The 18,308-nt window shown below is 45.1% G+C and overlaps 1 protein-coding gene across 1 annotated transcript in view; it reads left to right on the forward strand.

Moving 5' to 3' along the window:
- Positions 1-18,308, forward strand: part of ATXN7 (ataxin 7) — a 120,042-nt gene that overhangs the window by 90,213 nt on the left and 11,521 nt on the right. Inside the window, 5 exon segments of the mRNA XM_048488401.1 lie at positions 9,847-9,893; positions 9,895-10,103; positions 11,567-11,823; positions 14,432-14,514; positions 17,297-17,562. Of these exon segments, the coding sequence (XP_048344358.1) occupies positions 9,847-9,893; positions 9,895-10,103; positions 11,567-11,823; positions 14,432-14,514; positions 17,297-17,562 (862 nt within the window).

Below are 18,308 nucleotides of genomic sequence, written 5' to 3' on the forward strand. Positions count from 1 at the left end.
GGTGGGTTGGAGCCAAAAAGATGCCTGTTTGTCCTGTTTTTCGCAAAACTCTCTTTGCTGTTACTTTATATCGAAAGATTGACTCTCAATATGTGCACTTGAGAGAAGCAGGACAGAGTTGGCAGCATGGAGAGGGAGGGAGGCTCCAGGGCACCTGGTAACTGAGGCTGTGCTGGTGAAAGAGAAACTGAACACAGAGAGATAGAGATGGGGTCCCTCACACCGCCACTATACATATGAGAGATTGATCTATCAATCTCTTGATCAGTGCACTTAGGGAAGCAGGAAAGAGCTGACAACATGAAGGGGGGAAGGGACACAAAGCACTGCGAGGGAGTGAGAAGGCTAGCCATGGGCAGAGGGAAGAGTTCCGGGGCAAAGCTGTGCCCACTGGAAAATATGTCATGCTCTGGCGGCAAAGCAAAATTTAAGTCATGCTATAAGTGGTTTCACTTGCCCCAGAGAGAGTGGAAAGTGAAAGTCGGGCTCCAGAAAGTAAGTCCATACAAGAAATCTTGCTGCGGCAAACACTAGCCTCCACTACGCAGCAAAGATTTTGTGCTTAATTGGCTAATGTCTTGTGTATAATTTACTCTGATAACCTCTGTCTAACCCTTCTGTTGTCTGATGTACTAGGTTGAATGATACATTCTGAGAATATAATGTTGGGTAATCACTTAATTAACGTTGTTTGTTCTGCTTCTGTATGGCTTGTGGGTTATAATAAAGCCTGACTAACTGGCTGATGGCCGTGACTGTTCAGTGAATCAGTTGGCTGTGTAAAATCTCTAAGATATCTAGATATCAATGCAAGCTGCTGGATTACAGTACAAAGGAAATCGATGGTTTGGCCTAGCTGGTTGAGAGCCATATTACAATCTGTTGTTCCTTTCTGATGTGAACTTTTCCTTTGCATTCTTTGTCATGAAAAGCTTTCTGAGGGATGATTGATGGAGACTGACTTTTTATTAACGTGCAATGAAGCCTTTGGCTATGAGCAGAGGTCGGCGTACTCCATCCTTTAAAAACTAATCTGCACTCAGAGGAGCTGGATTCTGCCACTTTGGTTGGATGTAAAATTCTTCTCCAAAGACCACATTCTGTGCATTTTCTGTATGCATGCAGAATTGTAGTGCACATGGTACTGGTTATAAGTGTACAGTCGAGACACTCTGATGTCTAGCCAGACGTGGTAAGTTCATTTTGTGTTTCTACTTTAGGAAGCTGTTAGAGCCATATGCTAGTGTCTATGTAGCAGCTGACACAGATCTTTAGAAAAACTGTTATTCATTCATTGAATAAACGGCGTGCATTAAACAAGATTCGTAGAAAAAATAAGACATCTGATAAACTGGCATCTGATTATGAGGCAAATTAACAGAATGTGATGTCTGAAAACATGTCTGTGGAAGAACTTCCAAATTCCTATGGGTTTTTTTTTTCAAGAGGAGAGAAAAAAGGTGTTTGGCTCTCTAGCTGTCAATTGACAAAATCAAAGGATAAAAATGATAGATCAGGATCAGATGGATCAATGTCGTGTGCCAAGTTCCTTGAGAAAGGACTACACAGACTCTTCTGCTCTATCATAACACATAAGTACAGTGGAGAATCGCCAAGAGTTGATTCAAGAACGGCCTGATATAAACAATGTTGTTCCTCAGTTCAGGAGTTCCTGTCAGCCTTCTTTCACAGAAATATCATTAATTATCAACGGTGTTACGTTGTAATGTGTTAAAATTATGGTCTTTTTTTCCCTTTGAAGCCCTCAGCTTTCTGCTGTTCGGAAGCTGAGAATTTTGGGTGGGATCACTCTTCTGTTAATACAAAATGGAGGTTACTCACACAGAGTTTTTGGAAACAAGGTGCTTATGGAAATCAAAACAGATAAATTTGTTGCAGGTGTGCATATTTGTGTGTGTGTATGTACATATATAGGTAGATTGATTATAGATAGGTTGCATTTAGGTGACGCCACATGAAATAAGCAGCCCGTTGAATGAAGGCGGTCAGAGATATTATGCAGCACAACAGCCAAGCACCACCAGAGCGTTCATTGCCTCTCCTTTGGCATTCTTGGGCATTATAGGCACAGCTAATATCTATGATCTTTTAAATGCGCTTTGGAAAGTTCTTTCAACTTAGATTGTTAGTTGCCACATCTCTCCTCATGCATACTTCCCTGTCACCGTTTATTTCCAGCCTTGTTGAGCAGTCTCCTTTGTTTTGACAACAAGCCGTTGCCAGAAAGTAACAAGACATAATGGCCCCTGGATCTTACCATTCCACCGGGCAACCTGTGAAGCCGTCTGTCAGCATAAGGAACTTGCTTCAACATAAGAGATTCATCTGCCAGAGAAGGCACCTCCTACATTGGAGAAAGGTTCCTTAAGCCAACTGCCATTAATATATCTCCCCAAGGGTCTACTGTAAAGAATAATTCCATAATGCCTGATACACCCCCCAGGGAGCATTATGCTACACTGGTAGTAATCTGCTGGTGGTCCCTATCCCTAGAAATATCCAGCTGTCCTCAACTTTTCGTCTCTGGCCTTGGTCTTGTGGAACCCTCTCAAATGAGGCCTGGGGCCTGTGGGATTCCACAGGGCCTGTGAAACTGAAATGTTCTGCCAAGGCCATGACTGAGGCACGACGGTTACACACACCTTGCTGCCCAAGAACTGTTTGATACGAGTCTCTTTAGTAGCTATGCCAATTTCTCATTTTTTTGCCAACTTTGCTACAAGCAAACCCCCTTTTTTGTTGCTTTGAGAAGGTCCAATAAAATAGACTATGCTAGTAACCTATCAATGGATCAGATACTATATTTTAACTGTGACAACTAGTGGGATTTAGGATTTGCCAAACATACAGTAGTTAAGGAGGCTGAAATTGTGGGCAGCGTGTTTATCTTTGGGCTTCTCATCACAACTAATACTGACTCCAGCTACATCATGAAGCATTGCTGAACTTCCAAAGCCTTCAAATAGCAACTTAGCAAATCCACTCTGGGATTCTCGCCACTGTTATAAAAAAAAAAAAAAACCCTTGGCACTTAGAACGTTGTCCTATTTAGAAGGCCAGAATTGACTGGGCTATAAAATGCAAATACACTCGCGCAGCGCCGAATTTGTAAATAGGCTAAATAGTCTGTATTGGATATGGGGAAAGATTTAATGAAGCAAAGAACTGAAAGCCCTTGTAAGTTAGAACTTATAATATTTTTGCTATTTTAATGATGTTTTTTTAAAAAAGGGGGATTTTTGTTTCTATTGAATTTTTTTCCAGCGCTGAATCAGAGCACTTAGTAAAAAAATGTATTCATGGGGTTATACCTCTTGTCTTTCAAATAAGCACTTCTGTCTGTGTTATTAAGAGGAAAGCTCAAAGTTGAAGTTAAGTCAGCGGCTCAGCCCTGCTGTCCTTTGCTTCCTCTCTCTCTTTTGTCAACGGGGAGAGAGGAGGAAGAAGCGGATGGTTGGGTTTTTCCTAAGCAGGAAAAAAAATGCAGGTTGAATTCTTCTGGTGATTGGCTGGGAGGATCTGTATTTGGTGGAAAGGCAGAGCTCGTCTCACTGGTGCCATCTAGTAGGATTTTCATTGACTGGAGGGGTGGGGAGGAGTGAAACCGACAGAGCCCTGGAGAAATAAAACAAATTAGTCAAACGCTAATTGAACTACCCTAGAAGATGATGAGCGAGGATTCTCGGTCAGAAAGACAATGCGACGGTGGTACTCGCTCGTATGCAAAAGCTGAGGAAATAATTTCTCCTGTGGATAAAGCGACCAGCCCGAGGGTAGCCAGGGCAGCACAGAATACCTATGAGAGAACTTGTCATAAGGATTTAGGCTGCAGTCGCAAAAGTTGCCCGGGGACTTGATCCTCTGGCACGAGCTCTCTTTCTGTTTCCGCTTGTGCAGTTCCTGGTGCGAACCCCGAAAATGCCCTTCTCAGCATGCATGCTAAGATCCATCAGTTAATTTATGCTTTCATTGTTAAAAGGATCCTTCAGGTATCTGGGGCAGGCAGAAGAGAAAGCTGCGCAGAGGTGCAGTCAGTGGTGGGATTCAAATAATTTAACAACTGGCTGTTTACAAGCACCATTTTAACAACCAGTTCGGCCGAAGTGGTGCGAACCTGCTGAATCCCACCCATGTATAGCCCTGGAGTCAGTTCCTAGGTTTCAGTTGAAAAGTAGGGATTCTGATCAAGTCAGTGGTAGGTAACAGATCTGCAATACAATCATGTGCTGCTTTTTGTAATGCAAGTTGGGGCTGTTACTCTGAAACTCTTACTGAATTCGTGACTACATTTGTTTTTGAGATCAATTTTTTTTTCTTCCATCCGAGAGGGTTAGCCTGGTGCTGTATTCGTGTAATGTGCAAATTACGGCTCATTCACTGTTTCTTGATGTGTTTCATATTAGATGGACATCCTTGATTTTAGAATGGGTGGTGTATACTACCTAAATAACATGTAACAAGACTGTTCGAGCGGACGTCCTGCTTTTCCTGCCTGTTTTGTCGCCATATATCAGACCTGGCAGCCGCTGGAGCAGGGAGAGGGGTGCTCAGAGCTTGAAAACTGTGTTGCTGAGGGTGTCTCTGTTTTTTTAAAGAAGAGGATGCTGCAATTTACAAAACAACTGCCTGGTTTCATCATCATCCTGATAGAAGTTCAGAGAAAGTCAAGTATGCCTCAAGGGCAGAGCAGGTCTTATGAATGTGGCCAAAAACAAATACAAGGGAATTTGGGCTGGGGACGCTTGTTGCATAATCTTTGTTTTTAGAGGATGAGAGGAATCTTTTATTATTGTGAAACAAGCTAGTTGCGTGGTCAGAAGTCAGGATTTTGTGACAGAAGGCGCACATGAAAGGAAAAGCGGTGGTTCAACCATCAATCGCTTCCCTCCCGTCCCAAAACTACCGCTTCCCTCCCGTCCCAAAACTACCGTTCCAAAGTGGCATTTCAGGAAGACATAAAAACATGAACATGAGTGGTCCATCCAGTCACGCTTCTGCCCGGGGGGGGGGGGGGGGGGGGGGGGCCAGCAAAACCACAGGAGCCAAAATATGATGAGCTAATTCAGAGCCTGGCTTTGGGAAAAAAAGAAGTCTCTTTATTTTTTATTTATGTGTCCATCTCCAGCCTTATCTCTTTAGACACAAGACAGCTCAAAACGCAGCAACTGTCTGTGAGGCAACAAAAACAATGTAACAAACCCTTAATGAAATAGAAACTGCCCCACATCTCAAAAGCACATACACTTGTGAATGGTTTATTATTAAGAGCTGAAAACTTTTTGATGTTCTCTGTCTCTTTGTGAAATTTCGAAGGCTGGGCAAAATCTGGGAATAGTGTCCCCCCAGGACAGGCAATTTTTAACGCAAGGCAAGGAAGTTACAGTTCATAAACACTTAACGTGGCAGACCTCACGAGGAAACTGCGTGGCACTGCTTGTTTTCTAACCGTGGCTCATATAAGGCATCGTAATTTAATCTAATCTAGAGCCTGAAGCTTGCTTGGGCCAGTCACTCTCTCGGCATAGCCGTCCTCACATCCTTACTCCGAAGAAAGTCCAGTGTGGCATGCGGCATGCGTGGTTCTCCCCTCCTACTCTTAGCCTCATCACACCCCGTTGACAAAGGTCAGGTTGAGACAGAGTGACACTACAGCTAGAAATATAGATATATAAGTGGGGGCTCACAAAACTTGTGCCGAGGTGGGGAATCTCATCTCCCCCTTGTGGGGGGGAGCTTCATTCCCCCCCATTGAGGCTCCAGGCCTTTCACCCCCTCCCTCCAACCCCACTCTGTTGTCAGCTTGCCCAGAGCATGAGGAGACCTCCCCCTCCCCCCCCCCGCCACGCTGTCTCTCTGGTCCCCCAAGTCAACAGAAAAACCTGCTGGGGTGAAATGCTCCCCCATCTACAGATTTAAGTATCCACAGCTGGGGGGCACATGTGGGAATTAGATATGTCGATAGATATTTTACAGGGACATTTACTCGACTTCTTGTTCCAGCCCACTTCTCTTTGAGTGACAGCAACTTTAAAGGGAGTTCCCTTTAGCTGGAAATGCCAGGAATTGAACTCGGGGCCTTCTGCATTCAAATCAGAGGCTCTGTCACTGAGCCACATAGTCGAATCTGCTTTAAAGCGAGTTAAACGTTTTCTACGTTGGGATTGCTGTAAAAACGTGTTTTTTTTTCTATTTTGAACCTGGAATAGAATCATGCCTAGTTAAAATACAGCCACTCATAGCTTTCATGGCTGGAAAACACATACCTGTATAACCGTTCTGACTGTTGAGCCTTTGGTGTTGGTCTGCTGTCTGAGAATTCTGCCTTAACTGGTCTGATCAGGTTATGAAAGGAGGAGGGGCAGAGAAGAGCATTGCTCATAGAATGATTCCCGTCCCTAAACCGACTCCTGCACAGGACAAGGGAGAGAATGTTTGTGCTACTGATTTCAGCCAGAGGAAACGCTAGACTGGCCAGAAATACCTTGATAATCCTCAGGGGAGAACTTCACAGCTTAACTCATTTCTGTCACAATACGGCTGTGTGCGTTGCCATTGTGCTCCTAAGCATCATTGCGTAACAGTACCTGTTTTATTATAACCGCCGCGGAGAAAACTTGCAGTGTCCCCCGCCTTCCTTTAAAGTTTCTGTCTCCACAATCACACCTCTACGCTGGTATCAGCTCTTGGTGGAAGAGCTCGCACAAGATGTTTCTGTCAGTTTTTACATAGGTTTCAGCCCATTTTGCTCTGTGTTTTCAAGAATCCCCAGGGCCTCAGGAACACCTTTTATCTATGGGGTGTAGATTCTTCTGGGAGAAGGAGTAGATCCATTCCATCAACTCACTCAATTTGCAATTCATAGTAAATTAATCCACTATGCCAATAAAGGCTTATGTATGTATGTATATGTAAATTAATCCAGTACTTTTCAAAGGACCTGGTTTGTGCATTCCTCTGTCAAATGACAAATGACCAGAAGAGAAGGCTGATTCGCCTTGATTTATATGTTCTGCAAAGACGTTCCTGTGCTTCACATAGATTATTTTAGAGAGCCAGCATGGTTAGGAATGGTTAATTTGAAGAACCGGGTTTGATTCCCCAGTCCCCCACAGGAGCAGCGGACTCTTATCTAGTGAACCAGGTTTGTTTCCCTGCTCCTACACATGAAGCCTGCTGGGTGACCTTGGGCCAATCACAGCTCCCTCAGTCCCACCTACCACACAAGGGGTCTGTTGTGCAGAGAGGAAGGCAGTGGCGTTCCTGCCTAGGGACAAGGGGTACCCTATGTCCCCGGGCGCCCGCATTTGGTCACGTGGGGGGGCGTCAACATTTCAGGGTCGTTTGTGCGTTTTAAAAATTTTTAAGTGTTTTTTCACATTCTGGCCTGCAGGGGGCGCATTTTTAAGGCTAGCGGCACCAAAATGTCAGGGTACCATCCAGAGACTATCCTGATGATACCACCCAAATTTGGGGATGTTTGGTTCAGGGGAAGCCAGGTTATGGACCCCCAAGGGGGGTGCCCCATCCCCATTGTTTTCAATGGGAGCTAACAGGAGATGGGGGCTACCCATTTGAGGGACCATAACTTTGGTCCCCCTGAACATAACTTCACCAAACTTGGGTAGCATCATAAGAATAGTTAGCATATGATACCCTGAAATTTTGGTGTCACTAGCTTTAAAAATGCACCCCTTCCAGGCACCCCAAGAAATTTGCCCAAGATTCTTTGTTTTGCAGTGACTTTGCTCCATTGTAGCCAATGGGGAATTTCTGAGTGTGTAGGCAGGCTGCACATTTTTGAAGATAGAGGCACCAGACTTTCAGGGTGGCTCCAGGAGGGCCTCCTGGTAATAGAATCCAGGTTTGGAGACCTTTGCTTCTGGAGGTTCAATTTTATGGGGCCCCAAAAGGCTTATTTTGTTTCCCCACTCCTGCAGGTGATGCCTGTGGGCTGAGTTCTCTCAGAACTCTCTCAAACCCCCCCCCCCTCACTCCAGAAGCAAAGCTCACCAAGCTTGGATGCTATTACTCAAGGCCTCTTGGAGCCACCTTGGAAGTCTGGCGCCTCTATCTTCAAAAATGTGCAGCCTGCCTCAGAAATTCCTCATTAGCTACAATGGAGCAAAGTCACTGCAAAACAAAGAATCTTGGGCAAATTTCTTGGGGTGCCTGGAAGGGATGTATTTTTAAAGCTAGTGACACCAAAATTTCAGGGTATCATCTGTTAACTATTCTTATGATGCCACCCAAGTGTGGTGAAGTTATGTTCAGGGGGACCAAAGTTATGGTCCCTCAAATGGGTAGCCCCCATCTCAGGTTAGTTCCCATTGAAAACAATGGGGATGGGGGCATTCCATTTGGGAGTCCATAACTTTGCTGCCCCTTAACCAAACATCACCAAAATCTGGTGGTATCATCAGGGCAGTCTCTGGATGACGCCCTGAAATCACGGTGCTGCTAGCTTTAAAAATGTGCTCCCTACAGGCCGAAAAAACACCAAAAATACCCCCAAAAAACCAAATACCTTGCATTCGCATTTGTTCATATTTGGGCAGGACATAATTGGACAATTTTTGTCCAAATATGCCCAAATTTGCCCAGATTCCAGCCGAATCTGCTGTTTGTTTCATCTGAATCTCCAAACCTCAAAAGTGATGCTGTTTCAGGGTGGGGGAGAATCTACCCCCAAACAGCATCACTTTCAATTTTGTTTTAACCGGGGACCCCAGATTCTCCCTTTACGGTAGATTTAAAAGAAGAATCTGAGCTCCCTAGTTTAAAAACCATTGAAAGTGATGCTGTTTGGGGGTGGATTCCACTGGAGGTGTTTTGTGAGAGATGATGCTGACATTTGTTTGGTAAATGTTTTGCTGGGGGTGATTTGTGAGAGATTTACATGCTTAATACCCACTTGCACTGGCTTGGAGTTGTTTCTCAGGCTAACAACCTACCTCATAGGGGTGTTGTGATTAGGAAATTGGGAAAAGAGTTGGTGGGGAGAGAGCCATGTATGTTTTGATGGGAGTGGGAGGTGTTTTGTGAGCTGGTACAAAAAATCATTGTTTGGTCATGGTGGGGGAAGGTAGCTGCCCATACGCCAGGCGTGGGGGGGGGGGGCGGCGCCAAATTCAGGTTTTGTCCCTGGGCGCCAATTTGCCTAGGTATGCCCCTGGAGGAAGGAAAGGAGTTTGTAAGTGTTGTTGAGACTCCCTGTGAGAAAAGTGGGGTATTAATCCAAACTCTTCTTCTTCTAGTAACAATTACAGTAAAGCAAATTGGTATAATCCGCATAATCCAAAAGAAGAGTTATGGATTGGGGACAGGGGCTGAGACCAGCCTTTCTTTCGACTGCCAAATGAATTTTTGGATGGACCAGGAACTTCCAAAGTTATCATCCTCTCTCATTTGGCCACTGTTCAACACCAGTACTTTCCTTCTAAAGCACAGGTGTCAAACTTGCAGCCCTCCAGATGTTATGGACTACAGTTCCCATCATCCCCTGTCAGCTTGATGCTGGCAGGGGATGATGGGAACTGTAGTCCATAACATCTGGAGGGCCGCAAGTTTGACACCTATGTTCTAAAGCATGTAAACTGAATTTGCTTGCATTGCATAAAGGAAACAGTCGCATAGTTGGGGTGGGACGGTGGTAGGAGGCAAGGTGTGAGGTGCCGTGAACAGAAACGCATGCCGATTTGCGTGGTCACCTCTGAGGCGACCGACAGCACAGCAGCGGCAGCAAAGCTCAAGCAGTTTCAAACTGCTGTGGGATTCTGTCCATGTTCTAAGCGGCCACTGAGGCGCTCTCCTCTTCTTGCTTTCCAGAAAGACGACACAGCTCCTCCAGCAAGCCGCCCTTGACCCCCACTTCCTCCAATATTCTCCATTTTTTCGTCTCTGTCTTCGAAAAGCAAAGGGAGCAGCGGAGGGGGGGGCAGTCGCTCATCCAGCGGCGGAGGCACTGGCGCATCTTCCTCATCCAGTTCCAAGTTGTTGAAATCACCCAAAGACAAGCTGCCCATCAGTGGAAACAATAGATCAATGCATCTGGTACAACATAGCAAAGTTCCCCACGACAAAATGTGAGTGTGCCTTGGTGGGGGGGCGGGGGCGGTATACAGAAAGTTTATCACTGGTGCAGGTGTTACCCGTTGTAAGGTGTGTGTGTGTTTGAAAGGGGCACTTCACTTTTATCCATAGATTCTTCCCAGCATCTTATTTAAGAACCAATGCAGTCCCTTCTCCTTTGGTCTTTAGACCGGGTGCCTGTGTGTGTGTTTTTACACAACCTTTGTTGTTTAATTTGTATTTATTTGTTTTAATTGCTGCTGAATTTTAATGAGTTAGATTTTATGTTGTATTGATTTACTGTTCTGGAAACAGTCATGTTGTGAGCCGCCTCGAGCCCTTCGGGGATGAGTCGGCTTATAAATTTAATAAATAAATAAAATATACATAAATAAAACTCAGCAGTAAAACAGCGCGCGGGGTGTGTGTGTGCGGGGTGTGTGTGTGCGTGCGTGCGTGTGTGTTAATGCCGTCTGAAATTATGTAAATTATGTTTGTATGGTTCTTTATTTTAGTGGGGTTGATTGCTTTTAATGGATTTTAAATGTCTGTATTTGTCTGTTGGACGCCGCCCTGAGCCCTCGGGGGGAGGGCGGTATCCAAATTTCATTAATTAATTAATTTAATTTAATTGTATGTGTTGATAATTAATCTAAACCCGAGTCTGAGACCAAAGTTGGAAGCTTGTTTGCAAACCATGCCTGTGCGGGGGAAACCCCGGTCCCCCCACAGTACTCCCCGAATGGTAATCAGTGAGGAGCATTGGCCTCTCAGCTGGAGGTCATAACTCACGTCTGGGTGGCAACCCAAACAAAGATGATTAGCTCTGCCATAGTTCGGCACTGCTTTGTTGTTTGTTTTGTCCACTGTTTTGAGAGGAGGAGATAGATTGCAAAAGAGGGGAGCTCACGTAGGAAGAAGATAGAGAAAAAGAGAATAACTGATACAGAACTAAACAAGCATCCGTGGTGGGGAAACTGAGAAGGGGTCACAAGTTGCAAATGTGGGTTTGGGGGGGGGGGCGTCTAAAAGGGCGCCCTCTGGATTAGACGGTAAAGGCAATCCTTGAATTAGTTGTATGTGGTAAAAATATGTGGGGAGATGTAGCCCTGAAGTCTGTGAAACCTCTGAGAAATTGCCACGAACAGTTGAATCTGATCTCTCGCGTGCGTCAGACGTAAGAAACAAAGGAGGTACGCCGAAAGGGAGAGAAGCAGGTAGAAATTCCGTGCTTTTGAATTTCAGCGTGAAGAGCAAAATGTCACAACGCTTTCAAGCAACTCAGCCCTATGTTAGGAATGTGTGATCTGTAGTTATATCACACAACACTCCAGACTCTTCAGGTGTTTAGAGTAGAGAGGACTGTGAGTGATGAGAAGAGCAGGTAACTTGGGATTAAAATGTGTGTTCAGGTTAGACATTGCCGGATTTGGCTGTTTTTGTATTTAAATTTGTCTTTCTATTTTCCCCTTCGCAGCATGACTGTCAAAGTGGAAAAAATGCATCCAAAGATAGATGGCGCACTATTGAAACCTGCTGTTGGTCCAACCTGTTCTACTACTGTGAGCTCCTCAATAAAACCTGGCCTTAATTGTCCCTCAATACCAAAGCCACCCTTGCCTTCCCCTGGACAGATACTGAATGGTAAAGGTCTCCTCCCTGTGCCTCTGTATTCAGAAAAGAAGCATGACGAGAGTACAAACAATAGGAAATTCTTACACAAAAGATTGTCAGGTAACTTATAGAAGATTTTTTTCTTTCTTTAATTAAGCAAAGCGCTGCTAATGATGAATCAATAAGTCCGCTTGAATGAGAGAACGTCAGAGCGCCTTGAACAATGAAATGCTTTGTGTGTGTTCGGTATTGACTGGGGTCCAATGAACATAAGAACAAGCCAGCTGGATCAGACAAGAGTCCATCTAGTCCAGCTCTCTGCCACTCATAGTGGCCCACCAGGTGCCTTTGGGAGCTCACATGCAGGATGTGAAAGCAATGGCCTTCTGCGGCTGTTGCTCCCGATCACCTGGTCTGTTAAGGCATTTGCAATCTCAGATCAAAGAGGATCAAGATTGGTAGCCATAAATCGACTTCTCCTCCATAAATCTGTCCAAGCCCCTTTTAAAGCTATTCCAGGTTAGTGGCCATCACCACCTCCTGTGGCAGCATATTCCAAACACCAATCACACGTTGCGTGAAGAAGTGTTTCCTTTTATTAGTCCTAATTCTTCCCCCCAGCATTTTCAATGAATGCCCCCTGGTTCTAGTATTGTGAGAAAGAGAGAATAATTTCTCTCTGTCAACATTTTCTACCCCATGCATAATTTTATAGACTTCAATCATATCCCCCCTCAGACGTCTCCTCTCCAATGCACCAGGTATGTTGTTTCCAGCAGAGTCTGCAAGGCTTCTTTGGTTCGCTTCTTCTGGCAGCAAACCAGTCTCTGAAGTCCTCCGGAGCAGGCAAAAGTGGCTACTGCTGAATGGAAAAAGCAGGCCTCATTCTTGGGCTTTGCCTGGGCCTCAGGATCCCACCCATATTGTTCAGTGTGCCATTAATGATAATAATGTGACATGCATTAAAACTCACGTGTTTTTCTGTTACTTTTGAGACCTCTGTTATTTTAGAAAGCCATACTCTGTGAGCTTCGCACCTTGAAATTGTTTTGCCTGTCGAAAGAAGCCGGCAATGAAGCCCTAGAGATACCCAGAATCTCAGGGCATGCCTTTATTTGTGGGATCTTTGCAGTGGTTGCCTCTGTCACTCTGATGGCCAGCATGACAAACTAGGAGCCCTTTGGCTGATATCACTTTAAAGAAAAACGCTTGCTCTGCACAGGATTTCTTTCTCCACAAATAGTTCCTTTGAACCGTCGCTTTGGACCAGAGCCACCGTATTTTGCCGAGGATAAGCTTGTGCAGTTAAAGTAGCAAGTGCTGGATTTTTAAATAATGTGCTCGATCTCAAGTCTTCTCTTACTTTTCAACGATTGTGGTGGGATCAAAGCAAATTTCTTCTAGCCAGCGCTGGGATTTTTTTCATCTCCTTATAGAGATAATGTGACTTGAATGACTCTATATGCAACTGAGGATACTGCAAGCTAACATTGCAACTTCTGTCCCATGGTGGTCTACTACCAGTGTAAGAGTCCAGATGGGGTGCCCTTCTAGAGCACAGACCCATCCAAGTAATGTGTGTGGATGCAAAGGAGCCTTGGGAGCGGCATGGCCTTGCCTTGGTGTGTTTGCCTTCCCCAAGCCACCTGCCCCAGGTGAGGTGGCAGATATGCCAGTAGGCCACCTGCCCCTTAACCCCTGCCACAGTAAAAGCTAGAAGTCCAGGCTGCAAAAGGACTGTCACTCCCAGTAACAAAGCGTGAAGTTGTTAAGAGGGAGGAAGCATGCAGGGGCATTCCTGGGGGGGGGGGGGCGAGAGCAGACAGTCGGGAGTTCCCTCCCTGGGGTTTAGGGCAAGGAGCATGATACCCTGGTCCTTGGACTAACGCTACCCTTTTGGTGCCATATGGCCTATGGGGCTTTTAAGCAGCAAGGGAGATTTCAGGCCTTTCCCTTGCTCCCTGAGCCACTGGAAAGTCCTCCTGAGATGCTGGGGTAGCACTTCATTGGTGCCACGGCCTACCTCCTCAAGTTTGGATGGGGCTGAAAGCATTTCCAGTAACATCGAGCGCATGTGCATATCTCACCAGTTTTTGTCCATGCCTTTCTTGCTGAGACTCCAGGTGGATTACAAAATACAAAACCTGTTCTGTGAGACAGTATAGAATGTCCAATAAACAGCGCAGTAGGCCCAGGACTGCATGGTTTTCTGAGTGTCAGAGGCAACCTTAATGCAGAAAGTAGATTACAAAAGTAAAAAACAAGTACGGCAGAAAAGAAAAACTTAAAAAAAGGCCGGAGCACGCATGCGATAAAAGCATTGTGTTTGCATTAGAGCTTCTACTATAAAAGCAGTGTTATCCATTTATTTTCTCAATTCTGGTAAACTTTACTAAAAATATCCTCACGGGAATTCATTCTGGTAAAATGATGGAGCTTCAGGAATCCTTCCTGATCTCTTCAGGCTGGCTGCCTCACAAGGTGGGAGCTGTGATAGAGAACGCAGAACAAGGCGATGAAGTGGTCCGCCTTTCCTAGTGAATTACAGGGGTGAGTCCCCTCGCGAGGCTTTTGCTCAGATGTTACCAAAGCTATGGCACAGCCGCATTACAGTGGGACAGGAAGTGTTGAGTAACATTTTGCATTCTCGACAAGTGATTTGGTTTTATGAATCAAAGTTTGTTTTGTAATAATGATGTAATGGGTTGTTGTTGTTTTAATTTAACAGAGAGAGAATTTGATCCTGATATCTACTGTGGTGTCATTGATCTAGAAACCAAGAAGCCCTGTACGAGGTCTTTGACATGCAAGGTAGGAGGTTTCCTTCCTAGCGTATTAACTTTTCTAAACATCAGGGCAGAAGTCAAAGTGGCTTAGCTTGTTCAGTCTCTAAAAGCAGCTTAGGAAAGCTCTGCAGTGAGTAGCTAATAACAGAGATCAGAGAGGAAGGCGTAGAATTGAGATTTCTTTTCCAAGTTTTATGTTGTTGTTGTTGAACGGTAATTCCGGACGTTATGGCACGCCTATCCCCAATGGTTAATACTAAGTCCCAAATGTTTATTATGTTTTCATTGCAATTTGAGACAACTAGATAGTGGCAGGAATCGTTACTTGTGCCCCACCAACTGCCTCCTGGGAAATATGCTTCAGCCTTAATTCTGACTGCCATGAACTTCCTTTCAGCTGCTATCAGCATGTTAAGAAGCTGATTAGATCAGGGGTAGGGACTAGGCCCTCCAGATGTTCAGGAACTTTTGGTATCGGCCTACCAGCATGGCCAATTGGCCATGCTGACAGAGGCTGATGGGAATTGTAGTTCCTGAACATCTGGAGAGCCGCAGGTTCCCTACCCCTGGACTAGATGACTGGGTGGTGGTGGGGCTCAGTCAGGACTAGAACAAGTTGTTCTTTCACTTTCCCCCGCATTCCTATAGATTTCAGTACAACTCTTCCCATTTTTCTTTGAATGAATGTTTTCACCATTAGTCACTATGCATAAATTCCATCATAATCTAGAAATGTAAGTGGAAAAGCAGGCTAGCCCCACCCCCATTGGAATAGGAAATGAGCCAGTTATAATAACTCCGTTGCTGTTCTGTGTGGATTTATTGGCTCCAGGGGACATCCCAAAGGTTTGGCAAAACAGAAGTTTGGTTTACACAGGGCAGCTGCGATTCACAGCAAGTCTGCTGAGAATTCTGACAGGAAAATTCAGGCGATGGAGATTTCAATACTATGAAACAGCAAGCAGCATAAAAAATAAACTTTGTCTGAATGATACCTGTTTTATTTGAGAGAAAGATATACAGAGAGAATGAATGAATGTTGCCACTCATTATCTGGGCTAATGCTCTGGCCCCTTTATTTTTCTGACTAGATTGTTTGCTTTGAATCTATGGCAGGAGTTGATCACTGACTACTTTAGATGTAATGTTGAAATATTTATGTTGAACTGGGAAGGTTCTTTGGCTGCAGTACTCCTTCATTGTCAGCAGAGGGAGCACCAGAAACTAAATTAGGCTTTTTAAAAAAAAAAAACTCAATCATTCTAGGAGGATATCTGTGTTTGTTTTTTTAATGAAAATCGTACCAATATTTCTGTTAGTCAGGTTCTTAGTTTAGAAATATCACAGGAGTACTTGGGTACCTTAATAACGTGATCAAATGTTCAGTCAGGGGTCCCTGACCCCCTTTGAGCCTGTGGGCACCTTTAGAATTCTAACACAAGACTAGCAGGCGCGGGCACAAAATGGCTGCCTCAGGAAACGGAACCAGCCATCACTGGCTTGCCTTCAGTCACCCAGTGAAGATCTTTGTGCAGCAGAGAAAGCAACATTAGTAAAAACAAAACAATAACTGCAGAGCCAATTAGAAAGGCTTCCTGAGCAAAGGCCCAGTCTGGTCCTAAAACACTCGGTGGGCACCAGAAACTGTGTCAGGGGGTGCCATAGTGCCCACAGGTACCATGTTGGCGACCTCTGCTTTAAACTTACTTGAATAATATAGCTATTGAGTTTGATTTATCATAGAACTCCATTCTACGAATTCAGCACCTGTGCTGAATGTCCCTGTAATGTCTCACACAAGTCTTCTGAGCAGAATTTGTGCGTGTCGTGTACTTGTCTCACTTGAGATCTGACCCAGTAGCAGAACAGGGATCCTTCTTCATCCTCACTTTTCCCCTCCACTTCCTGGTGCTTCTCCTGGCCAACCCTGAACCCCAGGGTTAGACAGGTTTTTTACTTGGCAAGATGTACCCTATCTTACTTTTCACTGTCGCAGTGCTCCTTTGTTTAGTCCTTATTTCAAACCCAAAGCAACCTTCAAGGCTGAGTAAGCAGCAGTGGCGTAGGAGGTTAAGAGCTTATGTATCTAATCTGGAGGAACCGGGTTTGATTCCCAGCTCTGCCGCCTGAGCTGTGGAGGCTTATCTGGGGAATTCAGATTAGCCTGTGCACTCCCACACACGCCAGCTGGGTGACCTTGGGCTAGTCACAGCTTCTCGGAGCTCTCTCAGCCCCACCTACCTCACAGGGTGTTTGTTGTGAGGGGAGAAGGGCAAGGAGATTGTCAGCCCCTTTGAGTCTCCTGCAGGAGAGGAACGGGGGATATAAATCCAAACTCCTCCTCCTCCTTCTCCTCCTTCTCCTCCTCCTCCTCCTCCTCCTCCTCCTCCTCCTCCTCCTTCTTCTTAGCAGCACTTTGACGCCATATTTTTGCATCTTTTATGTGACCCCAAGACAACCGGGCCTTTTCATCACCTGGACATACAAAGTACATGGAAGGCCCTGCTCTTGATTGCTGTGTCAGCCCAAACCTCCTCCTTACTGTGACTACTACTTGCTCCCTTGGTCATAATAATAAAGGCTAAATAAATTAACCAGACTATTTTCCTATTTGTCACTGGCTTTGTCTTCCTTAAAACGAAGGGCGTGCTCCCCGGGTTTTTAAAACCTTCTCCATTAGTAGATTGCCAGGCACGGTGACTACTCTTTTTAGTATTTGAGGCTCGTCAGTGTGTATTATGTGTGTTTTGGTTTTCAGAATCCCTGTTCACCCAGTAAGAGTGCTGTGTTTTTATTCTGGCTTGCAGACACATTCCCTAACTCAACGGAGAGCTGTGCAGGGTCGAAAGAAGCGATTTGATCTGTTACTCGCCGAGCACAAAAGTAAAACCAGGGAAAAAGAACTCCTCCGCCATTTGGATCATCATCAGCAGACGCCCCCTCTCAGGGAACCATATCCCTCACCTTCGAGAACTTCCCAGGAGCTGCACCAAAATTCTCATGGAGTTAATCCTACAGAATCAAAGCCTTTAGCACCTAATAAACCCAAACCTCACACCCCCAGTCTTACAAGGTAAATGAGGGCCGAACGTATAGTGTGCATGTGTCTGGCATCATTTCCTCAAGTGCAGAATTGAGAAATTACTGATTTTCAGCATCACACCTGAGTAAATGCTAGTCTGTTCTGCTAACGTTAGTGCAGCGGCCTCAGTACATGCACCTGAGAAACAGCTGTGAGGGGGCACTGTGGCGCAGCGGTTCTGCAGGCAGAGGATTCCAGGTTCGTTTCCTGGCATCACCAGTTAAAAGGATTTTGTCATAGGGGAATATGAAAAGTCTGGCTCAGGACAAGGCAGTTTCGGGTGTTCACTGACCATTGGCATTCATCAAACGGTGTGCTTTGAACCTGGGCCCTGTTGACCTCAGTCTGTTCCCAGTTGTTGGTGGTGTTGCATGATAGCTCTGCTAACTGAACTTAGCACAGCGGCATGGAATGGAAAGGAAGACCTCTTCAAGGTTTTCAGTGCAAGGCTGAAGCCCAGATTGTGCTGAACGTTGTCTTGCAGCTGTGAAACCTAGAGGAAATCGCTCGAGCTCGTGAGAAGAGCAAAGTCAAGTAATTAGGATAAAAAGATATGGTCATAGTTGTGGACTTCATTCAGAGTTAGGTGCCAGAAATGACCATACACCTCTTTCTAGAGCAGGGGGTAATATATTTAAATTCCTGAAGTTAGTTTACCTCAGATTTTTCCCCTCTTTCTAGAGCAGGGGGTAATATATTTAAATTCCTGAAGTTAGTTTCCCTCAGATTTTTCCCCC

Source organism: Sphaerodactylus townsendi, linkage group LG03, assembly GCF_021028975.2.
Source record: "Sphaerodactylus townsendi isolate TG3544 linkage group LG03, MPM_Stown_v2.3, whole genome shotgun sequence".
Classification (NCBI taxonomy): Eukaryota; Metazoa; Chordata; class Lepidosauria; order Squamata; family Sphaerodactylidae; genus Sphaerodactylus; species Sphaerodactylus townsendi.